The 25,159-nt window shown below is 46.3% G+C and overlaps 1 protein-coding gene across 3 annotated transcripts in view; it reads left to right on the forward strand.

The window, feature by feature from the left end:
* The first annotated feature begins 39 nt into the window (after positions 1-39).
* The window catches only part of FBH1 (F-box DNA helicase 1), a 31,892-nt gene continuing 6,772 nt past the window's right edge, over positions 40-25,159 (forward strand). Inside the window, exons 1-16 of one of the 3 annotated variants that reach the window (XM_040595437.1) lie at positions 40-56; positions 863-1,028; positions 2,543-2,704; positions 4,827-5,356; positions 6,724-6,854; positions 9,771-9,906; positions 10,141-10,331; positions 12,977-13,072; positions 14,709-14,803; positions 17,397-17,565; positions 18,415-18,643; positions 19,479-19,566; positions 20,238-20,324; positions 21,423-21,559; positions 23,170-23,269; positions 23,440-23,561. In XM_040595437.1, coding sequence (XP_040451371.1) covers positions 1,019-1,028; positions 2,543-2,704; positions 4,827-5,356; positions 6,724-6,854; positions 9,771-9,906; positions 10,141-10,331; positions 12,977-13,072; positions 14,709-14,803; positions 17,397-17,565; positions 18,415-18,643; positions 19,479-19,566; positions 20,238-20,324; positions 21,423-21,559; positions 23,170-23,269; positions 23,440-23,561 — 2,283 coding nt within the window. In that variant the 5' untranslated portion in view covers positions 40-56; positions 863-1,018. Of the gene's footprint in view, positions 57-734; positions 1,029-1,837; positions 1,906-2,542; positions 2,705-4,826; positions 5,357-6,723; positions 6,855-9,770; positions 9,907-10,140; positions 10,332-12,976; positions 13,073-14,708; positions 14,804-17,396; positions 17,566-18,414; positions 18,644-19,478; positions 19,567-20,237; positions 20,325-21,422; positions 21,560-23,169; positions 23,270-23,439; positions 23,562-25,159 lie in introns of those variants that run through there. The other 2 variants (XM_040595439.1, XM_040595438.1) reach the window with 2 other exon arrangements.

The raw sequence follows: 25,159 nt of genomic DNA on the forward strand, positions 1-25,159 counted from the left end.
GGCCGGCGAAATCGCGCGGGGAGCGCGGAGGCGGGTTGGAGCGCGGGGGGAGCGGGGTAAGCAGCGGGGCGGCCCGTGGCTGCGGGGGTACGGCACAGCAGCGGGGGTCCCTTGAGAACGGGGGGAAGGGCGAGCAGGGGGGACCCTTGGCATTGAGGGGGGCCTTCGTAATGAGGGGATCCTCGGCAATGGGGGGAAGGAGGGGTCTTCGCAATGAGGGGACCCTTGGTAACGGGGGTGTGGTAATGGGGGGCTCCTTGGCATAGAGGAGGCTTGGTAGTGGAGGGGGCCCTTGGTAATAGGGGGGCTTGGCATTGGGGGGGGGGCTTGATTATGAGCAGACCCTTGATTGTGGGGGGGCTCCTTGGCATGGGGGGGGGCTTGGCAACAGGGGGACCTTGGCAATGGTGGGTGTTCTTGGTGTTGGTGGGGGGAAACGGCACTGGGGGGGGGGGCTTGGCAATGAGGGGCGCCTTGGTAATGGGGGGGCTTCTTGGCATTGAAGGGGGCTTGGCAACAGGGGCGGCCCTTGGCAATGGGGGGCACAGAGGAGGGGGGGGACTTTGGCTATGGAGGCAACAGGCATGGGGCAGGGGCTGGCAATGGGGGGCTGTTCTGGGCCAGTGTGGGGTAGCCCGGGGGGGGGTGGGGCTGGCCTGCTGGGGGCTCCCTGCGTGGGCATCATGCTGGGGGGCACAAGATCGGTGCATCTGCGTGGGGAAACGGTTTGGATGCAATGTGCCGGGGGTGGGGACAGGGAGCAGCTCCCAGCTCTTCCCAAATAGAAACATAGAAAACGCCCTCCTGGAGCTTCCCCCATCCTCTGTGGCTGCTGCTCATGGCTGATCCTTTCACTTCGCAGCTGGGGTGACTTCTCATGGCTGATGAGCTCTGCTCTCCATTACGTGCCTTACATGGTTGAAACCATAAAAGGTGTCAGGGCCCTGCAACACAGAGTTTGCTCAGCACTTGTGCCTCTGCTGTCATCAATGGAAAATCTTGGGAAAAGGGAAAAAAGATGCATGCAGGTGAATCCTAAGCAGCTCTTCTTGTGTTGGGTTTCTGGACTTGAACCCTCAGCCACGGTCCTGGCACAAGGGGGTTTTGCTGTCCTGGGGCTGAAGAGCAGAGTTTTTGCCCCCAGTCCTATATCCAATCTCGCATGAGACCTTTCTGTGTCCGATAGCTTCAGGAATGGGTACAGAGCTGGTACCTTGGCTCTAACATTTTCTGAGACCGTGTGCTTAAGAGAATTGGAGTACCTCAATGACTTGTGCTGTTTGATCAAAAAAAAATAATTCAATTTCAAGTGAGAAAAGTGAGAAATACTATTTTTAGGTAGAATTATAGAACAGAATCGTAGAATCATTTGGGTTGGAAAACACCTTTAAGATCGAGTCCAACCATTACCCCAGCACTGCCAAACCCACCAGTAAACCATGTCCCTAAGTGCCACAGGACTGTCTTGCATTGTTGTTTTTTTTTAATTGTGCTTGCCTCATTTGCTGTGTTTTGAGGAACATGGGATATTAGAAAACAGCCTCCCCAGGGAGCTCAGCGGGTGCTTTTAACACTGCTCTATCGAACTGACATGGCTGAAAAGGAGGAAGCAGCATAATGAAACAAACTGACCCCTGGCTCCTGCTGTATGAAATCAGTTGATTGCTTTCATGGCTGCCATAAACGTGTTAAAGGAATCTAACATCTGCAGCACAGTGCAGTAATAAAGTAAAAGTGAAACCGCATGAGCATTGTTTTGCTGATAATTCTATCGGAAGGAAGCCAATCCTGTGCCCTGGGTTCAGGTTTCTCATGAGCATTTCTTGGTGGAGGCAAGTTGCATTGTTTGTACGTTTTCTGCTGGCTGTGCTGTGTACAGAAAAGGGGACCTCATGCAGATTTTAAGTAAGGTTTTCTTAAAATAACTCTCCAGATAGTTTTCTGCTGATTCTTAACCATCCTCATGGGGAAGAGCTGTACTGTGAGTGGGTTGTTTCCTCCTTAATGGAGGATCCCAGCTTGGATCTGTTTGCAAGAGGCTCAGATCTGTGTGTTTGAATGTTGGCTCTGACCTTCCCCCAGCAAATCACTGTTATCTTTTGCAGAGGGTTGCGCAGGCTTCCTCTGCAGGCTTCCTCAGCCTCCTCCTAATGATACTTTGCATTTACACAGATGCTTGTATCTGTTTTGTCCGTGTTACAGTATTATAGAGAAATCACAAAACTTGCTAGAATTCTGGGTTTATGTAGTCCCTTTTGTTCTGAAGCTTTGTACCACACAGGAGTGGGGACCTGGGGTGAAGTTGCTGTTGCAGTGACAGCAGATGTGTTGCCCTGACATGATGCATTGCCCTCCTTAGTGCCTCACCAGAGCATTATATGAGCATCTGCTATGATTTATTCAAAGAAAATCCTGGCTGAAACACTGGGACTGTCGATAAAATTTCTGAAAATAAACTGTATGCCTCTGTTAAAGGCATGGATTGTTTATTGCTGTTTGCTAACGCTTTGGGTTTGGGGTCTTTCTTTGCATGTTGCCAAAGCAGTGAAGCGATTCAAAAAAATGCACTTTACTGCTGCTGACTGCGAAGCTCTCGCACGGAGCGCGGAAGGTTCATCCTCCCTGACACAGCCATTGAGTCAAAGAAGAGGAGATGTAAACCGGGGCCTCTATCCCACCCACCACACAAGGAGACATCGAGGAGGTACACTGGTTATGAATAACTTTGAAGGCTGAGGGATTTGGGGGAGAAAAATGCTAATATGGTGTGGAGTAAAAGGGTGTAATCCATTGTTGAACTTGTACTGATAAGGAGTAATGCCAGGTGAGGTGAGTGCAGATGGAAGACAGTGGACAGTTTTGAGTGGTGCATGGCAAAACTGGGCTTAATCTCTGCCTCCACAAAGCCAAGTGGCAAGAAAGAGAGATCTCTTGACTACTTCCCTCTATGGGGGAGCAAGTTTGCCTTCATGTGTGTGTTTAGTCTCTCCTCACACCAAAGTGCTTCTGTATCTCTGTCACTGAGCTGTCAAGAGACTACCTGGGCAGAAAAGCAGCGCTCTCTGGGGAATGCTACAGCCTCTGCAATTAGACAGTATTAATGATGTGACTCCTGGTACTGGATGCTCTTTAGGATAATTATTAATTAATAATGAGCTGTCTAGTTACATAGAAGTGCAAAAGTGTTGTTGAGCACTTAACAGATATTAATGATCTTCGACTTTGCTGGGAGTGGGAAACATTGTGATACACAGTTTGTCGATGCGGGTCTCAAAAGTGGCAAAGCCTCACAGGGCTTTTGAGGATTGGTAAGACTTTGAGCTAATCTGCACTCAGCAGGGCTCAGGGCTCAAACTGAAGGTAAAATAGCTGCTTTCAAATAGTTCATGATGCCGGGTTAAAGACCCAGCCTCAAAACTTATGTAGCAACAAGAGATGCTACACACACATGTGGGTGAGGACACAGGCAGAAAGCAAAGCAAAAAAATCTTGAATTATTCATGAGTTCCTGAGTACTTTGGTCACTGTGGAAGCTGAGACTGAGCTGCATTTCAGGTTTTCCCTGGAGGCTTGGGAATCTCTATAGCTTGGTGTAAACTGACTCATGTCACAGAGAACATCTGCTGGTGAGCCAGGACAATACACCAGAGTCCTAGACTCTGTGGTTGTAGACATGCTTTTCTTTTCCATTTTCATACCAGCAATATCTTCGATTATCTCACTTAAAAAAAAAATTTAGTAATCTTAGGTGCTGCAGGTTTTAGGGTATTGGACTTAAAAGTTGGCAGGGAAGCTGTTCTTTTTAAGCAACAAATGTCTTGCAAATCAGACCTCTTTAAGCTATGCCTTCTCAAGCATCCAGAAATAAAATGCATTAAAATCAGCAATAGTTGCTTGTGATTTTCTTTTCTTCTCAGGTTGCTTCTTAGCTAAACATCAGGATATTTGGCAGACTAGGACAGGACAGAATGAATACTACCAGTGCTGATAACTTTATTCTGTGTGCTACATGGACTGCGTGGCTGTCAGAGAAAGGAGAGGCTGCCGAGAGCAGTCCCTTGCCAAGTTTCGGTTTCCTTTATCATCTCTAGTGGTTTCTGACATTGCAGCCAGAAAGTATCTGGCAAGAAATGTCTGTTTATCCTCTTAAACGCATTGATCTTTCTTATACTGTGATAGGAGCAGCCTGCTAGAGGCTTGGTGCTGTGACCTTCTCATGGTACAGAGCAGTAGTTAAACCCTGAAGTTTTTATAAAATCTTAGCGTGCTTCTGGTTTACTGGGTTAAAGACAATAAATAACGACTGAGAGCTCAACCTCAGTCTGAAACACACCACCACAACTCAAGTCTTGCATTTTGTTTCCTTCCTATTTCTCTTTCTTTGGCTAGTGGAAATATCTCCCAGGAAATTTATCATGCAACCATGTTTCTGTTTAACATGGATCCTTATGGTAGATAAGAATTGTTGATCTGAGAGATTGTCATGCAGACTGAATATTTTTCTAGAAGCTAGTGGAGGTGTCAGTGTACCTTGACAGTGCCAGATTGAATGCCCAGATTGTCATGCAGACCAAATCTTTTTCTAGAAGCTAGTGGAGATCTCAGTGTACCTTGGCAGTGCCCGGATTGAATGTTGTTCTGTTGACTTCCATAGGTTACCAGAGAAGCAATATGAAGCAGGACAGTTCATCACTCATACATCTGTGAGGAACCCTGGTGGAAGTAACTACCACCTGACACAACCTCTGGCCTCCTTGTTAGCTTAGGAGCAGTGCACTTTGCGCTTGTTTCTGTTGACTTCATTTGTGCTCCTCTTGTTTCTGCAGGCCAAGGTCAGCCAAACATCACTGATTACTTCAGGAAGTCTCAGACACAAGTAGGTTCTGGTGGGGTGAAGAGTAGAATCAAAGAAGAGCTCCTGGATCCCATTGTCACTGAACCTGATGATTCCTTCAGCAGTGTCTCCACTGTGATGGAGATCAGTGGTGATTCCTGTGCTTTTATGGAGGACGAGGAGCTTGTACCAGCTCCCAAGGAAAACTCCAGAAAACGGCCTCTGTCCACTGCAGCTGCAGGCATTCACAAGCCAGTACATGATTTGTGGGGTGATCCTAAGAAGCCAATGGTGGTTCACAGCCAGATCAAGCAGGAACTTGATGATATGGAAATTGAACCAGTCCCTGATGCACACTATGGACTCCTGGGGACTCGGAACTGGGAAGTGCCTCAGGGAAGCATTAGCAAGCTGCCTGTTGAAGTCCTTAGGAACATCTTTGCTTTCCTACCAGTGACTGATCTGTATCAGAACCTGAGCCTGGTGTGTCGCTGCTGGAGGGAGATAGTCAGTGATCCACTGGTAAGGACTGCTGTGATATTGATTTGAGCCTGTCTCTTCTCCTACTGCTCCATTCTGTCTTCATCTGGTGGCTACATGTGTTGCTGTAGGAGCATCCATGCTGTGTCTGTCTCTTTGTTCCTTTTAATCCCTTTATTGTTCCCTAATACCCACATCCTTTCTTAGGTCTTTTGTTATTTTTTGGTCTTCTGGGCCACAGTGGCATCTTCAGACACCAGCTTGTATCAGAAGATCAATATTGGGGTAACTTCCCTTGATGCATTCTTCCCATACATGGAAAGAGAGCATCCTATAAGACTCCACCAAATTCCCCTTCACTGTTTTCCTTGCAGCCTTTTTTTCTGACGGGAATCATGCAGGAAATTCTGGCTGGCAGACTGGGCAGTGTCCTCTTGTGGCCAGTGTACGTCACTGTCCCCCAGCCTGTATGTGTGTGTGTGTGGCGTCTCTTGTAGTCAAATGGATTTAGAGGAAAGGCCTTTAACCCCCGTTTTGTGGAGCTTGGTTCATCTACAGTCAACGCCCTCACAGTACTAACATTCGTAAACGCACTGGCAGTCATTCTGGCTGCAACAAGGATCTCTGTATTTCAACTCAGGGTGGCTTGGAGACAGCTGGCACCACTAGACTTGCTCACCATTTACATTGGAAACTCTCAGCTTGTACAAAGAAGCTGTTTTGGCCTGACTTAGAGTGGTAGGGGACTGATCACAGCCCAGATTTTTTTGGGGGTCCAAGTTCTTGTTCATGCCCTTCCGATAAATTTGGACAAGTAAGGCTGGTCACAGTGCAAATGTTCTGCACTCTGCTTTATCAGCACAGCGTGCATGCTTTGAGCCTGAAAATCTAGAGAGATGCATAGAAAATGCATGCATTGGATGTTCAGTGTGCTCAAGCCCTCTCCCAAACCTGCCCCTCGCTCCATGACTTAGCCTAAAAGGCAGCATCCTGGTTTTACCAAAGACATCCGAACAGCAGGCTGCAGGAAGGTAGGGCTTCATGGACACAGGGATTTTAAGCACTCAGACCCTGCTCAGAGCAGATCTGTGCAGTAGTGCTTAAAATATCCCCATTCCTTTAATGGTTTGACATTTGAAACCGAACCAGCATCACCCTATTCCCATCATTCTAGAAAAAACAGCCTTTTATAGACATGTTTGCAGGCTATGAGGAACAAGTCTTTCTCTCTTTTGTCTGTTTCCTTTTTCCTTCTCCATCTTATACTAATTACCTGTTTCCGTCAAGCTACAGGGACTTTTTCAACTCCAGGTTGTCTTTGGAAGTCATGTTGATTAGCTTGTTGCCAGAAGAGACCTATTTTCCAGTGCTGTGAGATGAAAGATGGTGATATGTGCTTCTTGTTCTAGTTCATTCCTTGGAAAAAGCTATACCATCGATACCTAATGAAGGAGGACACAGCCCTGCACAGAGTTGAACAGATCTTGCAGGATTTCACCATAACAAATGAGCAGGAAGAATGTGTGTTGGGGCTGATCAGGTGAGTCCGCTTCAGCACTTGAGTTTGTACCTGTAGACCCTCAGACCTTCCCTGCTTTGGGTCTTCTTCCATTTTATCCTGTGAATTGCTAGGAGACAAATGGATTTGTCTTCCAAAGAGGTGGGAGGCTTACAGGAAGATGAGGGAGAAATTATTTTAACAACAGAAATCACTACTAGGGTTCTAGAAATAGGTAAAAAACTTTCCCTTTCCTCTTCCTTGTTCTGTTTGGAGCACACGATCATGTGCTCATCACAGAATCATTAGGCTGGAAAAGACCTTTAAGATCATTGAGTCCAACCATTAACCCAGCACTGCCAAGTTCGCCGCTAAATCATGTCCCTAAGTGCCACATCTACACATTCTTTAAATAACCTCAGGGATGGTGACTCTGCTGCCTCCCTGGGCAGCTTGTTCCAGTGCTTCACAACCCTTTTGGTGAAGCAGTTTTTCCTAATAACCCATCTAAACCTCCCCTGGTGCAACTTGAGTAAGTTTCCTCTTGTTAGTTGCTGTATGGGAGAAGAGACCGACCCCCACCTTGCTACATCCTCCTTTAAGGTAGTTGTAAAGAGTGAGAAAGTCCCCACAAGCCTCCTCTTCTCCACGCTGACCCCCCCCCCCCCCAGTTCCCCCAGCCGTTCCCCATCAGCCTTGTGCCCCAGCCCCTTCCCCAGCCCTGTTGCCCGTCTCTGGACACCTCCAGCACCTCAGTGTCTTGTAGTGGAGGGGCCCAAAACTGAACACAGTATTTGAGGTGATGTACAAGTAGAGGTTGAAATCTGGAGAAGAGGAGCTGGAAAGGGGATCTGATTGATGTCTTTCCCCGCCTAATGAGAGGCTGTAGAGAGCACAATGCCAAACTCTTATTAGAGGTGCACAGTGACAGGACAAAAGGCAATGGGCACAAGTTCCAGCATAGGAAATCCAGTTGAATATTAGGAGAATGGCCAAACACTGGCCTGGAGAGGTGGGGAAGAATCTCCATCCTTGGAGAGGCTTAGACCTCACCTGCACAAACAACCCAACTTGAAGTCATCCCTGCTTTGAGCAGATGGCTTACAAAGTCACTTCTGCAGTTTCCGTGATTTTGACAGCAAGTGAGAAGTGATGGATAAGTGAGGGAGAGGCTCCAAAGCCGGGGACAGGGATAGCCTTGTACTAATGTCTGAGGAGATGGAGGAGCTGAACATGGACTGGGAAGAGGAGGCAGAAGAACAGTCTTGGCAGTGGCCTTTTTGACTTGGATGGTGTGTCCTCTTGAAGGGCAGGGAGATGGTTGTTGCACTGAAGGAGGAAAGAGGTGAGGAGAGCCTGAGCACAAGAGGGTGTTGGCTAGCAACTGCTGAATTTGGAGGCTCAAAGGAAGGTTTCGGAGATGCACCCGTATATCAGAGCACAGCCGGGTTGGGTACAGCAATTGAGAGAAGCTGCCAGAAGCTCCGAGATGAGCTTTCGATGACAAAATAAAAAATGGCTGAGCTGTCCTGTCACTTGCTGCCTTTTGGCTCCCAACAACAGGTTTGGAGGATGCTGTGTGGTTGCTTCCTGCAGGGTGACTGTGCTGGTGTTGTGGTTTAACCCCAGCCAGTAACTATCACACAGCCACCTACTCACTCCCCCCTGCCAGAGGGATAGGGAGGAGAATCAGCAAGGAATGTAAAACTTGAGGGTTGAGATAAGAACAATTTAATAATTGAAATAAAGTAAAATAAAATCAATAATAATAATTATAACAATTATAATGAAAAGGAGAAAGAGAAGGGGAGAGGAATGAAATCCAAAGGGAAGGGAAAAAAGAAAACAAGTGATGCACAATACAACTGCTCACCACTCGTTGACCGATGCCCAACCAGTCCCTGAGCAGCAATTGGCAAGCCCTGACCAACTCCCCCCAGTTTATATACCAAGCATGACATCCCATGATATGGAATACCTCTTTGGCCAGTTTAGGTCAGCTGTCCTGGCTGTGTCCCCTTCCAATTTCTTGTGCCTTTCCAGCCTTCTTGATGGCAGGGCCTGAGAAACTGAAAAGTCCTTGACTTAGTATAAACATCATCTAGCAACAACTAAAAACCATCAATGTGTCATCAACATTGTTCTCACACCAAATCCAAAACACAGCACTGCACCAGCTACTAAGAAGAAAATTAACTTTATCCTGGCTGAAACCAGGACAGCTGGAAAGAGTGAGACTCAATTTAGGCACCCCTTTCAGCATCCCTTTACATTTCAGGATCTGTCATGTCAGCACTGCTTTTCCATCTCCTGATCAGCCAGGGTCTGAAGAAAGGCTCAGCATCTCCTGGATTTAGCTAAAATAAAGTATCTCCTGGAGAGTGAGATTTGAGCTCTTGTTCCTGGTTCCTCGTACCTCCAGTGTGTTTTCTTCTTTTCCTTTCCTGAAAGCCTGCTTTTCTGGACGCACACTGACTTATCAGTCACAGCTCAGCAGCAAGCCCAAGCCTAGGTCCCCGATAAAAGCAAGTGCTCTGTTCAGATCTCTGTAGTCTTGAGGGCCGTTTTATGTGGCAGTTAGATGGTGCAAATAGAAGAGTCAAATTGTGTTGAGAGCAAGGTGGATCCATCTTCTGGAAGGAGACTTTGAGACAGCCAGAAGGAAACTTGCAGACTAAGGGCTTGATGCAGCAAAGTATTTAAGCACATCTGTGTAACAGAATGGGGAATTATTTGTCTAAATGGCTTTCAGCAAAAGAATGGGTTGGAAATTTAAGTTCAGCAACTTGCAGCCTCAGCACTGAATGCATCCCATCAAATCTGAGGGCCAAAGAGCCAGGCATAGTTAAACTTGCTGCGGCCTGACTGATGGTACTTTAGAGAAGGCATTCTATACTTGGAGAGTAAACTTACTTGACAAGGCTTCTTTGCGAATGCTGCTGTTCCCGTTCTGTGCAGGTGTGTGTCTGCCATACGCTCCGGACGGAAAGTAGATCCTGGTGCAGTTCTGCAGTGTTTGAAGAGTCATCACCTCTTCTCAAAGGCTGAAGTCTGTGTTGTCAACAAACTGCCGCATTTACAGAGCAGGACAGGGGTAGGTTTAACAGTTACTAACTGGTTTATTTGGCAGGTTTAACAACGCTGATGCTTTGAGGTCATATCTACCCTCCTGCGTCTAAAGGTTTTCCACTTGGGGTGTTATTCAGGGTGACTGAAGAGGATTTAACTATTCATCATGGCATAAGTGGTTTCTCAGTGTTGAAGCAGGGTTTCCCTGCTCCTAAAGGCTCAAAGCGTTTTTCTCACTCTTTCTTGTTACCTATACCAGCCTGAGAACATATGGGCCATAATTACAGTCATGGTGCTTTTCTCCGATGGCGTCAGCGACATCCAAAAGCTGATGGTGTGTCTGCAGAGACCCAGCTCTACCGTCTCTGTTGTGGATGTGACAGAGACACTTTACTGCATAGCAACACTACTGTATGCAATGAGAAACAAGAACATTCCAATCACTAATAGGTAAGGAATATGGAGATGCTTCCTGCCTGCCTGCCTCTTTCTAGCCATGGTGATACGTAATATATACAGTGAATATATGCTTATGAGCAATTATGTTGCTGTTGGTTAGGGCTCTCCAGTTCCTCAGTGTGTGCAGTTTGTCAGGAACAGCGTGCCCATCCCTAGGTTTTTGCAGGAACATTCAGGAATGTTGCCTTTAGATTTCTGTTAGTTCCTCACCTGTTTCATAGTCCACTTGTTTTTCAGGCGATAGTGTTCAAAAAAAATATTTTTTTTTCAGAAAGAAAATCAGGTTTTAAAGCAACTATAGAAACTTTCTGATTAGAAATAGGTACACATCAGCTGCAACAAGGTAATGTGGTTATTACCTTCCTGAGACCTGTTAGTTACTTCAGTCCTCTTAAGTGATACTTCACGTCCTGTGGGCTCCCACTGCATGTGCCTTTTATTCAAGAGGTGCCCAGTAATGCAGATAAGAGTCCACAGGTTGCTTCAGAATTGCAGTGAGGATAAGGATTAAGGACACATGTAAATTTTTCTTCTGAGAAGACTGGAAATGAACTACACTGGAAAATGAATCTGTAGCTAGAAAGAAGATAGTTCTGTAAGCTACCCTCTGTGAGGTATAGTCCAGCCTGTGTTAGACACAGGAGAAGGGTTCATCCTCTGCTTACTCAGCCATGGGCCACATGCTCAGGCTACTAACCAGGGAAATCAGGATGCTTGTTTGGCCTGTTTGTGATTGATAAGTGCTGGCTAAGGTCATCACCTTGAGTAGGTGCCTGCTGAAGATGTGGCAGACAGAAGGTGTCACTTGCTAGCAATGAGAGCTCATGGACAAAGCACACACATCCCATCTCCATGTCCTGGAACAATCTAGACTAGAAGAAATAGGAATGACCACATCTGTTCTGTCATTATCTCTTCAAACCCCACAAGGTTTGGAATTTAGGGCATAAGGAGGAAACATGTCCTCAAGGAACTGTCTGATACCTATTTGCAGCTCCTAGAGCAACTGGTGAGTTTTAGCATGCAGGTCACCTAATGTGACACGTGAATGTGAGTGGTGTTCCCCGGGTGTCAGTGCTGGGTCCAGTTCTGTTCAACTTGCTCATCAGTGACCTGGATGAAGGGACAGAGGCACCCTCAGCGAGTTTGCTGGTGATACCAAACTGGGAGGAGCGGCTGACGCACCAGAGGCTGCGCTGCCATTCAGCCAGGCCTGGGCAGGCTGGAGAGATGGCGGAGAGGGACCTCATGGAGTTCAGCAAAGGCACGTGTAGGGTCCTGGCCCTGGGCAGGGACAGCCCCGTGCACCAGCACAGGCTGGGGATGACCTGCTGGGGGGCAGCTCTGCGGAGAAGGGCCTGGGAGTCCTGGTGGGCAGCAAGCTGCCCGTGGGCCAGCAGTGTGCCCGTGGGGCCACGGGGCCAGTGGGATCCTGGGGGGCATGAGGAGGAGTGGGGCCAGGTGGAGGAAGGGGATCCTCCTGCTCTGCTCTGGTGAGGACTTGTCCGGAGTGCTGTGTCCAGTGCTGGGCATCCCAGTTCCAGAGAGACAGGGCGCTGCTGGAGAGGGGCCAGCAGAGGCTGTGGAGGTGATGGAGGAACTGCAGCATCTCCCTTCTGAGGAAAGGCTGAGGAAGCTGGGCCTGTTTAGCCTGAAGAAGAGAAGACTGAGGGGGGATCTTATCAGTGTCTACAAACATCTTAAGGGTGAGTGCCAAGAGGACGGGGCCAGGCTCTTTTCAGGTGTGCTGACAGGACAAGGGGCAGCGGGCACAAACTGCAGCACAGGAGTTCCAGCTGAATATGAGGGAGAACTTCTTTACTGTGGGGGTGACAGAGCAGGGGAACAGGCTGCCCAGAGAGGCTGTGGGGTCTCCTTCTCTGGGGACATTCAAAACCCACCTGGACGTGACTGTGCAGCCTGCTCTGGGAGAGAGAACCTGCTTTAGCAGGGGCTGGACTAGGTGATCTCCAGAGGCCCCTTCCAACCCCAACTGTTCTGTGACTCTCTGAAGTCTGTCCTGGAGTGTGGCTTGGGGTGGCAGCTGTTAGGTCACAGGAACAAAGCTGCACTAAAAGGTAAAACCACAACGGTGTCAACCCTGATGTATAATGGAGATTAATTTTACACTACTTATTGCCAGCATAATTAAAACCACAGAGTTGCTGTGCTCCTCTCTTTGCATTAACAGCACACCATGAAGTACTGTCAGAGCTAACGCGCTTGTCTAGAATCATTATAAAGAAATTGATGAAACCAGTTCACTTCAGAGGCCTAAACTGGCAACCAGTTCTCTCAGACTCCCCAGACTCTGTTGCCAACTGTGGTTCAGGAGAGATCCTGTGGACTCTGATCCGATGTTTGCATAGCAAACCTGAAACAAACCCAGCAGGACCGAGGGAGAGGCCACAGGCAGAGCTGTCCCCGTGGTGCCTTTGCAGTCACTTTTCAAGGTAGAACTAACTGCACTTTAAAATAATTAACACTGTCTCCTGCAGCTCCCTGAGCACTTGGGACTTTGTGCGTCATTCTGCTGGAAGAATTCAAGATACGAGCGGTCTTTTAGGTGGCTGCAGACGTTTAATTTGTTATTGATGATTTCTCAATGATAGTTTCTCTTTTGTTCTTTCTGCCAGGATCCATTACAATGTTTTCTCCTGCTTGTATCTGATGGAAAATCCTTCTGTAACTATGCAGAAAGTAGAAGAGGAAACATTTGCTTCACGCTGCAGGCAAGACTTATGTGCTGAGTGATGCTGTTGTAGGTGATCCAAGCAATGTACCTAAGTACACAAAGCCCTGGTGGAGTGCTGAACCTTGGAGGGGGAGCAAATGTTTCATGGCAGGCGCTGGTTGACAAGACTCTCAGATTCATAAGGATTAGTACAAAACCTTATTCTGCCCCTTGCCATCTTCTCCCTGAATTCGTAGAGGAAAACCAGAATCAGGCCTTACATCTGTAAATACTGAATTACCAAGCACTAACTGAATTTAGAAGTCATTATTCACTGATGGGCCTGTGTATCGGTGCAACACAGTTCTCTGTGCTCCAGTGTGACGGCCACTGAAAATTCACAGAGCCCAAATCACCCCAAAATACCCTCCCAAATCATCACTCTCCCCATGGATAAGTAGCTCTGGAAGCAGGGAAGAGTGCCTGCTTTAATTTTAACAATGTCTTCCTCTAGAAACATGCAGTCAGCCAAAATGGGGTTTGGCTTGCTGGTGACGTTACTGTAGCGCAGATAACGTGGGCCATTCATTTATGAGCGCTGCTTTTTGTGCATGGGAGGAAACAAGATACCAGCAGCAGGATATTGATTTGGCTCCTGTTTTCTAGATCCTCTTGGATAACTGTTACATACTCACTGTTACACATATATATAGCTGTTATAAATTGGCATTGGTTGGTAGCTTGCTGCCTAGAAAAGGACAGTAAGGAGTGAAATGCTTTCCTGGCCTGTGGAGGTCCAAGCTTTGTTCCGCTTCTGCTGCAGTTACCCTGGATTGAGTCATTTAATTTCCTTGTCCTTACTTACAGAAGGGGAATAGTAGTGCATTCATCCATCACAGAGGTCTAGCAAAGATAAATCCAATAAAATCACTGATGATCCAAGGCACAACAGTGAGAGAGGTCATAACAAAAAAAAATAAATAGGTAAACAGATGCTGGGTTTCAGCCAGCCCTTTCATTCTACCCCTCCATTTGAAGTCTTTTTCTAAGCCAGTTTTGCTTGTTCAGTAAAAGATGCATCCTGGGGGCAGCCGTCTAACTGCCAGCTGTGAAATGTCAAGGATACTTAAACAAGGCTTTCCGCCCTTGTGCGTGGTACTGGGGAGGACCCTGTGTGAAGAGGCGATTAACACTGTTGGCTGATGACAGGTTTCAGACCTTTATGAATAAAACAATTGCGTTCCAGCCAGAAGTGCTGAATGCCTTTCTTAATCAAAGCTCTCAGCTCCCCTGTAAGGCAGGGATAATTGGTCTGTCCTACATGCTGAGAAATTGGAGAGCAATTTAACATAACATGCTCTCAAAAGCAACAGAGCACCCCAAACCCAAGGTGCTGTTTGTTTTCAATAAGCCTAAGGAGCCAGGGTGTCAAATTAATTTTTAAGGCATGGCTTAGGGCCTTGGGAAGATATTTCCTATTTAACCTTCCTCAAGGTTTGCTTTTTATTCCTCTGTCTCTGGTCTTTTCTTATTCCCTGCTTTTCTCATTTGCACAATAACCAAGTTGCTGTAGTTTCACCTTCCTGCTTGTTGGGTGGGATCAGTCATTCATTGGTTTCCTTCTGTTGTTAGCTGCTTTGTTTGTTTTATGTCAGGGGATTTATTTTCTTAATTTTTGGATTTTCTGTTTTTAGTACCTGGCCTGAAGTAAAGCTGACTCATGAACAGCAGAGGATTTTGAATCACAAAATTGAGTGTGGTCAAAGAGTGAAAATTATGGCATTTGCAGGTAAAAGGCTAAAATTATGTTGTAGGAATGAATGCATAACCTCTAATTTCACCCCTTCCCTCCCTGCTTCTTCTGTCCGAGGAACTGTGTGGATGTCAAGGGTCTTAGCTTTACTTTTAATCAATAAAAAAAATCAGAGCACGCTTTTGCAGAGAAATAGGAATGGGAAGCATGGTGCTGGTTACTGCCATGCAAGCTAGGTAAATGTCATATTCAGACAGGATGCTGAAACCAAGTGTTTGAGTGCTGTCAATGACTGCCCAGAGCACCTTGTCAGGGAACCCAGGAGAGGAGAAGCAACTCGCCATGTGTTACTTAGCCATGTGCTGAGCCTGTTTCAACAGTATTATTGTCCACAGGCCACTAGACAGAGTCGCTTTTACTTGTTTAGGTTTAGCATCCCTGTAGGAGCAACACAAGCCAAGAAATATTCTGCACTTGTGCACTGTTTTGAAAAGGGGAATTGCATCAAATTCAAGGAGCCTATTTAAAAAGGAAAAGTAAATAATCTCCATCCACCTGCAGAGAGTTTCCTTTAAAGACACCATACTGGAGGCTCAGAGCTAAGGCATGCTCTCTGCCAGAACAGACTTGCAAAAGGACATGTACAGCTAAGCACCACAGTACAGAAGCCACTAACAGTGGTTTCTTATTTCTGTTTTTCTTATGTTTGTTTCCTGTGTACCATTCATTTTATGATCTGGACTGCATCATGCAGGAGGTGTAAAGGAGCATGTTAAGGGTGAAGTGGCCAAACCAGTAGCTGAGTGTGGTTTTTTCCTGAAAGCTGCTGTGACAGTGGAGTTACAGGGAGATGTGGGAGCAATCTACCAGTGAGCCCAATATCTGTACCAAGTGTATTTGGTTTGTGTGGCAGGGTTTTGGTAGCCAGGAGGCTACAGGGGTGGCTTCTGTGAGAAGCTGCTAGAAGTTTCCCCCATGTCTGATAGAGCTGGCCAAGGCAAAGCCCATCAGCAATGGTGGGAGTGCCTCTGGGATTAAGAAGGGGAAAAAACCCTGGAGGCAGAACAACAGCAGTGGAGAGAGAAGTGATACTATGTGATAGCAACATCTCTGCAGCCCCCCGGTCAGCGCAGGAGGGGCTCCGGGCACCAGAGCAGAGATTCCCCGGCAGCCCATGGTGAAGCCCGTGGTGAGGCAGGCTGTGCCCTCAGCCCTTGGAGGTCCATGGAGGAGCAGATCCCCACCTGGAGCCCATGGGGGACCCCGTGCTGGGGCAGGGGGATGCCCAAAGGAGGCTGTGACCCTGTGGGCAGCCCATGCTGGAGCAGGCTCCTGGCAGGACCTGTGGTCCCATGGAGAGAGGAGCCCCGGCTGGGGCAGGGTTGTTGGCCCGTGGGGGGCCAGGCTGGAGCAGCCTTAAGGACTGTACCCTGTGGGAGGGACTCACGCTGGAGGAGTTCATGGAGGCCTGTCTCCCGTGGGAGGGACCCCACGCTGGAGCAGGGGAAGAGTGTGAGGAGGAAGGAGCAGCAGAGACAATGTGTGATGGGCTGACCACAACTCTCATTCCCCATCCTCCTGTGCCCTTCAGGAGGAGGAGGCAGAGGAAACTGGGCGTGAAGTTGAGCCTGGGAAGAAGAGAGGAGTGGGGGGAAAGTGTTTTAAGATTTAGCTTCTGTTTCTCATTAGCCTATACTGATTTGATTGGCAATAAATTAAAAATTTCCCTGATTCTGTTTTGCCCATGATGGTAATTGCTGAGCGATCTCCCTGTCCTTATCTCAACCAACAAGCTTTTAATTATATTTCCTCTCCCCTGCCCAGCTGGGAAGGGGAGTGATAGAGCAGTTTTGGTGGGCACCTGATATCCAGCCAGGGTCATACCACCACACCAGGCAAAATAGTAAAAGATCCTCATGGTCTTCATGAATGAATAGTTGGTTAAAAGCTAGGAGGAAAAAGTGGGAGCAGGTGGTCAGTTTTCTGCACAGAGAGCAGTAACTGCTGGAGTCCTGGAGAGGTCTGTGCTGGGACCTGCTTTGTCCAATATTCACAAGTCATCTGGAAGGAGTGTGAACAACAAGGTGGCAAAGTTTGCTGACACTGTGTCATCGCTGAGGATATGAAAAGGGGTAAAGAAGGAAATGTGCAGAGCTCTTCTTGTCTCAAGTCTTTGTTTTGGATGGTATCCCACAAGTGAAGCATTTTCCGTAAGGTGTGGACAGTGCTGTCTGGCAGCAAACTGGAGTAAAGGAGAGCATCATTAGCGGGAGATCCTATAAGAAGATGAGCCCATGAATCATTAAAAAGAGTAATTTTAACATTTCATTTACCAAGCTGTCTTTCAAAAGAACCAGTACCTTCATGTATGCTCAGACTTCTAGAATATTGGGTGGTAAAATTATTTTTTTAAAAAAAGCTTTTAAGCTGCAGACTGTAATTTTTCAAAGCTGCTTTGCTCCACAGCTTCTGATTTCAGTTGAGTCAGTGAATAAATTCCCATTAGCTTCAAATAGTCCTGCTGTACAGTAAGACAGCAGGGAGGAGAAGGTAAAGCTGATGAGAGGTGTGTGGATTCATTCATTCCTGACTCTGGATGCTTTATTCTTCACTTTCTTCTGTTCTTCAGGTACAGGAAAGACCTCAACCTTGGTTAAGTATGCGGAGAAGTTTGCTGATCTGAATTTCCTTTACGTGACATTTAACAAAGCTGTTGCAGAGAGGGGAAGGAGTGTCTTTCCCAGAAACGTTACATGCAAGACTTTCCATTCATTAGCATATGGAAGTGTCGGCAAACAGTGAGTGGGGATTTTAGATTCCTTTGTTGAAGGCTAGTGGAGCAGGGAAAAGAAATGGCAGAAAAGGAAAGTCTAGTTTTGAAGTAGGCCTCCAGGATGGTTTTGAAGTAAGCCTCCAGGATGTGAGGAAGCAAAAATAACGGGGGATATTATTCCTTTCACCTGCTTCAAGCCAGACTGTGAGTTACGGTTTCTGAATTCTTTCAGATTGAATAGGTCAGTGATTTTAGCATCTGCGTGAGCCTGGAGAAACAGATTCCTTGCCCTGCTCTGGCATAGGCTGTGCTGACATAAGTCCCATTGCTGTTCTGGGGGCTGTTCATCCTGCCCATGTTTGTAGCCCAGGAGCACTTCACAGTGAGATAGAAAGCCAATGAAAATGGCTTTTTCCCATTTACACTTCAGTGGTACAACCACTCTAAATGCTGCTTTTCTTTAGCCAGAGGAGGGGGTTTCTTAACCTGAGTTGTTCTAATGATACAGTTTCTGGCCAATTATGTTGGTACATCTAAACTGCAGAAAGAAGGAAAAATGAGCCACGAGCTGGAAGAAGAGAGGAATCTTCTCACCTGGCTCTGAAAACAATCTGTAATTGCAGGGGTGAATGCTGGGAATATCTCTCTGGCTCAAGTTTTCACCTATAAAATCTATAAAATGAAGAAGTTTGTGCTTCCACCAGGACAAATATATGCAGATTTTAAATATATTCCATTACTAGGTCAAAGTAGGTGTATAAAACAGCTTCTGCAAGTGTTAGTGTGCAACAGAAGTGAAAATGAGCTTGCTTTTCCAGTAGGCTTTTCATGTGTGTTTCAACATGTCTCTTATTTTTTGTCATCTGTGGCACAGCTACAGAGAAAAAGGCAAGCTGAACTTCTCCAAGATGTCAGTTTACTACATCAGTTCCCTTATCCAGAACCACAAGGAACAATCTCTGTTCATAAGAGGGAAAACAGTCTTGCAGACCCTTGAAAACTTTTTTGCCTCTTCAGATGAAGAGATCTGTGAAGAGCACACTCCTGTGTGGTTCAGAAATACTCATGGTGAGAGAAAACTTGTCAGTCAAGTAGAAAAGGAAGTGAGTATCTAAGGTAAAGCAAGACTTGCGCTGCAAGGTTTAAAGGGGCTGTAGTTATTCCTTATCTTTAATAGTTCAGAGGTATTTGTGCTTCAGCTGTAAGAAACGACTGTAAAAATATTTTTTCCTCTGGTGACAAATCCAGAGGAACTGGGGCCTGTTTGTTCTCCCTGTTTGCACAGCTGATTTCTAGAGAGGAGATTATCACTGTCTCTGCTCAATGCAAGTGTTTCTTCCCTGCAAGGAAAAGAGAGGAGAGGTTGCATGTATTTATATCAGTGCCTGAACGGCGTTGTGATGTTACATGTAAAGACAATAAACGTTTTCGTAGTCATTTTGATACACAGAGCCAAACCGAAAAATTCTCGTTTAGAGTACAGGCATCTTAGCAAAACTTAAAAGAGTAGCACTGGCACTGCAAACATTGTGGGCTGGAGTTGTGGAGAAGATTAGCCTTTCTGCTCCACCTTGATCACATCTGATCAGATCCAGTCCAGCCAGCAGAAATCCAATTTGCGATCATTATTTCTAGCAGGGAATGAATTGACAGCCTCAGAATATTAAATCTCTTTAGGAACCTTGCAAGCTGTCCAGAGAAGCCAAAATAAACACAAAGTCTGTGTTAATATGCAAATGTTCGGGGGTTTTGTATTATGCTGTCCTGATAGCCAAGCCAAAGAAATGTTCTTTTCAGGGGACTGCATTTTGAAAAGACTGTTGAGGAGAAGTTAACTAGTGGTGATGCAGAAGAGAAGTAGGAGGAGAAAGATCTGCTGTGCCATGACTATTTTTCTGCTTAAAGCAATCTATCCAGACCCTTCGGTTTTCTTTCTAGATTAATGTGAAAGAGGCGAAAGAGATATGGCACAATATGAAGAAGCTGGATGGAGATGTAGAGAAGAAATACAAGATGACTTGTGATGGTAAGAGTACAGATGTCAAATGCCTTCAGACAGAGAGCTGTAGTAGAAAACTACATGGATTCATACTTCTTACTTCTGGCTGTGCACCAGGAATGAGCATCAAAAAGTATAAAATTCCTGTTCTCCTGCCACTAGCTCACCAGGGAGCTCACAACAGACCCAAAGGGTGGAAGTTTGTTCATTTTTCCGGTTTGGCCATGGAAAATGGTGGAACTCTTCAGATGTGTGATTGGCAACAAAATTGTTGAAATAGTGGGTGAGACAGTGGGCAGAATGAGTGCTAACAGTGAGTGATTCTTCCTTCCTGCCAGCATGTCCTTTCCTCTTGCTTCTTAGCATGTGTGCAGATAGTGCCAAGGGTAGCTAGGGAAAACCTTTTTCCTTGTCATTTTTTTTGTGCATTAAGGGTTTTGGAGTCATCAGCACAGCTGCCTTCCTCCAGTGCAGTCAGGTTGTTTTGGGTCACTTTTGGTTTTTTCATCCTTCATAAAACCAAGAGAGACAGAGCAACATCTGGGAGCAGTGGCGATTTTTGCAGCCCCTCCAAATGTCATACATTCCAAGCAAGAAGTAGGGCCAGAAACATTTTGGGGTTTTTTAAGGGACTTGTTTTAAAGATCATGGTGTTTTATTGTGAGAAAATTACCCTCTCACATGTTTTGTTCTTTCAGGTTATTTGAAACTTTGGCAGCTCAGCAAGCCTCAGCTCTCAGGATATGATGCCATTTTTGTTGATGAAGCACAGGACTGCACTCCAGGTGAGTGCATACGTGAGGCAGAGCTGCAACCTTCCTAAGCACTTTACAGAGAGGATGTTCGTGTGCTCAGGGGTGTGTGAGAAGTGGCACAATTAAAAAAAAATTTGCCCCTCAGCTGTAACGTTAGAACTGACCCTTTGCTTGGTCCCAGATCCTTGCAAATTCAGTAAGGCAGCTTGTAAGCAGGCTACAAGAGTACACGTGCATCAGCTTGAGGGGTTGCTTTCAGTTGCTTTGGGCATCTGGATGTGCCATCCAGACTATTTTGCTATTGCTTTGCTGCTAACAGAGAAAAACATAACACCAGCATAGCCAAGGACATGGTTTATTACAAGAGTAGTGAGACATTAAATGCTTCAGCTGTCAGAACAGCAGAGCTGCTCCATCCCACCCTGGCATGGGGTGCAGGTCTTACCTGTTCCTTGCACCACCCCAGAGATTCCTGAGTCACACAGCAGAAAGCTGCTGACTTTCTTTGCCAGGGATATGGAGAATAGCTCTCTGTGGCAAAACAGGTTGAATTGGTTCTGCAAAGGGATCTAAGTGGACTGAACTGTGTGCTGAGTAGCAAAAGAAGGGGGGCAGAAGAAGGCCTGGTCTTTTCAGAAAATGTTAAATCTGCTCAATGGCTTCATCAGACCATCTCCCACTTGTACTGCCTCAAGACGTGGTCACGTGAGGCTTGGCTGTGCTTTTGCAGCTGCACGCAATGCAAGCACTTGCTCTACCAGCATCACCAAGCCTTGGACAGGCTTGATCAAAGTGGACCAAAGGGCTTGCTGAGGTGTGCATTAAGTCACTGTGCAGGCATGCAGCATGTCCAGATTGCTGGGAATGGGTAGTGGATTTGTGCTGGGCTCACAAGCATGGGAATAAGATGCTGTGGAGCTCCAGTCCAGGAAAAAATACCATCATGGAAGGATGTTTGTAGAGCTCACAGTCAGCTGCATGCTTCCCTTTGCCTCTCCCCAGCCTGTTGTCTCCCGCAGCTGTGTTGACCCCTTCTTAAATGCTGCAAGCCATCAGGCAAGAGACATTGTACAGTTCACTCTTGTTTATGAGCAGGCTTCCCCTTAATGCTCTGATGTTTTCCTGCAGCCATCGTGGATATTGTGCTGTCGCAGACATGTGGCATAATCCTCGTAGGAGACCCTCACCAGCAGATCTATAGCTTCCGAGGTGCTGTCAATACCCTCTACAGAGTGCCTCACAGCCATGTCTACTATCTCACTCAGGTAAGTTGAGGGTCTTCTTCTGTCCTTCCCTGGATAGATACCTAATGCAGTGGAAAATGTATGTTTCACATCCTTTTTCAGAAGGCATCTAACAGCCAGATATGTTGAGTTGGTTGCCGTGGAGGGTTTGCATTGCCTGGATTAGTTGTGCGCTTTGCTGTTCACACTCTGCACTGCAGAGCTCCTTTGTGCCTTTTAGCAGTGTGATCCCATCACTAGGAAAGTTATGTGGCTTGAAAAATGGGTATGGGGGTAGAGACCTTAGTATATGGCTTATTTCAAGGTGATCCCCTCTTTGCTGGGTTAGTTCTCAGCTCTGGCTGAGTAGGCAGTAGCAGATATCCTCCTTGCTTATATTGCCAGTCAGTTATGACAGTGGGTCCCATGCAGAGAGATGAAGGAGTTCAGAGCAAGGACATGAATTTTGTTCTGGCAGTGACCTCTTTTAAATAAACCCACATTGATTAAGGAGGATGTATTTGCTGGCTGTACACATGATCTTTTTTTCGGGCTCTGCACAAACTCCAGCATTGCCACCTCTGTCCCACCATCATCCCTTTGTCCATGATATCTCCTGCCCTGTTTGTCTGCCAAGGGCATAATTTTCTTGAACAGCTTCAGCTTTGCCCTGAATTTTCCCTGGAAGAGAGCTCCTGCCTTCTTTCAGCCCAAGTGATGCTTGTGTCTCCAGGCTGGATTACCTAACTTGCTACTGTGCCAGCTGAAAGCTCATCCTGATTAGTTTTTTGGCCTGATTAGCCACATGAGTACACAATTCTCACAGCTAATACAAGGGAGGAACTACCCCTTGGGAATCCTTGCAGAATGGATCAGTTTAAACCAGCAATACAAGCTGCAATCCATCCAGCTCCTGAGCCAGAATGGCCACCAAACTCATCCACCTGAACTGCCTTTTCCCCTTGCACCATGCCAGCCTTGCCAAGGGGCAGGAGCCAGGGACAGGCACATGAGAACAGGGACGGGCTTTATTTACAGTGACACATCTTGTGACAAGCCTTGGGACCAGCCTTGTATCACCTCGCTTGTGGAGATTTTTATGGGTAACAAGATTTTCCATTTCTCTTCACTGGTGGAAGTGTGCTCAGCCTTAACTGGTGTGTTTTAGTTGCGGTGTTAGTGAAATTTTATTAGGGCTTTGACTTCGCAGCACTTTGGCCCCAGACCTACAGGTTAGGAAACCATACAGAGCAACCCTCAGCCCTGCTCTGCTGCTACAGCCCCTCACCGCTCCAGCAGCCCAGCCAAGTGAGAGATTGGCTTCTTTTCCCCCACCTCTAGCATCTGCCCTGCTGCAGGACAGATGTGCCATGTCACAGTAACTTACTGGGGAAAAGTGTTGGCAGTGGCAGCTCTTGAGGTGGAGAGGCTGGAAACCACGTTTTGCCCTTTATGGTAGTCCCATCTCACAGCACAGTTCCTATTGCCTCAGGATTTCCAGGAATAGTTCGGGGGGATTTGGGTGCCTTTTCTAAGAGAAAGGGTGTCTAGAAGGTTGGTGGGAATTGTATAGTTCTATATATAGTAATACTTCTGTAGGTTGTAACAAGTTCATTTTCTTTTCCTGCTATTTCCTTTATTTTTCCACAAAGAGTTTCAGATTTGGTCCTGAAATAGCTTACGTTGGAGCAACCATTCTGGATGTCTGCAAGAAGATCAGGAATAAGACATTAGTGGGTGGAAACCAAAAGGGTAAGTTGTGTCGGTGCATCTGTTGGCTCAGTCAGCTCTCTTCAGTGACTGGAAGTTGCAGGGCTACTGCATAACAGAGTGTCTCAGGACTAATCCTGATTTATGAAGATCTTTGTGTTTAGATACCTGCTTTTTAACTGTCCTGGCTAACGGAGAATTTCTTCATGCAGGTGATGTGAGGGGCAGCATGGAAGGGAAGATAACAGTCTTATCACGAAGCAATTTTAACGTGTTTGAGGATGCTGTGAAACTTACTGGAAAAGAGAGACCGATTAAAATACACATCATTGGGGTAAGGGGAAATTGCCAATGCGTCTTTCATGTCCCAACTACAAATCTGCAAGCCTGTCAGCACTTGTAGCAGCGACACCTACTTGGGGCTTGAAATAGGTGTGGCTAATCTGCTGTCTGCAGCACCCAGGTTTAAAACTAATATTCAAGGAGAAAGCAGCAATATGTTGTGGCTGGAGAAGAGTTATTTGGAGCAGCTGTTCTCAAATCTGTGCAGGCTAGGCGCCTTTTTTAGGTTCATCTGGCCCTTTTTTCATCAGGCTCAGGTGGCACAGCATCAGCTCCAGTCTGCTGGATAGGGCTGGGGCAGAGGAAGAGTGATATATGGCTGTAACAAGTTGCTGTGAGTATTTGCATTACATGGAGTGCTGCTGACTGCCTTTGGCCGCTGGCAATAACACAGTGTTCCTGCTTTAGGGAAATAAAAATCAGCTGTAATTGCAGGCTGAGTATACAAAGCAATGAAAGGCAGTTGGCTGTGCCTAGAGAGAATACACATTTTTTAAGCTCCCTTGAGAGATGAAGACAATGGTTGGAGCTGAAGGTGACCTTTGGGCTTGTAGATGCCACACAGGGCTGTGCTGTGCTCATTACTAATTTCAGTCCTGTGATGTTCTGGTCCCTGTCTCAATACACCCAGGAAAGCCAGGAAAAGTTAGTGCAGCAGCCTTTTTGGTGAGGGAAATGGGGATTTTCAGCAATGATGAACATTAACTCCTTGAGGGAGCAACAGTTCTGTTGCTCAAACAGTTTCAGTTTGCACTGACTTTTTATTTGCAAAAAGCACCCATGTATCTGGAAGAGTGTGTGTGTGTGTGTGCACACGCACATCTGCAGAAATTCACATGCTTGAATTGCAGGAAGGTTTTAATAAGACTCCACATTTCAGAAGCCTCAGAGGAATCATTGGTTTTCAAACTCTGAATCATCGATACCAATGATTTAATGTGAGATCTTGTTCTGCACCCGGAAATGTAGAAGCTCAGGCACAATGAACAGATGTCCTAGAGCTGAACAGGTTTGAGGATGAGCCTGCTCTTTTGAATTTTAGGCTGATCTTTTAAGTTTTTAATCTTTTTTTTTTTTTTTTTCCCACCAGAAAGCTGCATATGCAATGAGCGTTTGAACTGACTGCCCAGTACTGAAAACCTCCTCTGCTTTTGCAGTTTGGAATAAGTCTAAATTCAGAGTGATGCTTCTTTTGATGGAAGAAAAAAACCTGAATTTGGAAACAAGGGGGGAAAAATACTTTCTGAAAGTAAAAATGGCCAAAGCAAAGCATTTTGGTTTCGTTTACATTGAAATGGAAACATTTACAGTCAGTTTTGCAAATTTATCTTTGTTGTGGTGGCCCATCGCTTCAGGAAAGAGGATGCAGTTGTACCTGGAGCTTGCTGTCCTGTGAAACAGCTTGGAGTCAATAGGCCAGCAACATTTTTGGCATAGCAGGCTTTTAAAGTTGGTTTTGAAAAAGCAATATGCAGCTATTAAAAGCTAAAATGACCAAGAACTGAACTTTTTTTTTCTGTTAGCAAAAGAGAAAACATTATAGAAATAATTTTTTTCATTGAAAAGGCTTTGAATATCAAATTCTGCTGT

The sequence above is a fragment of the Falco naumanni genome, chromosome 5 (assembly GCF_017639655.2).
Source record: "Falco naumanni isolate bFalNau1 chromosome 5, bFalNau1.pat, whole genome shotgun sequence".
NCBI lineage: Eukaryota > Metazoa > Chordata > Aves > Falconiformes > Falconidae > Falco > Falco naumanni.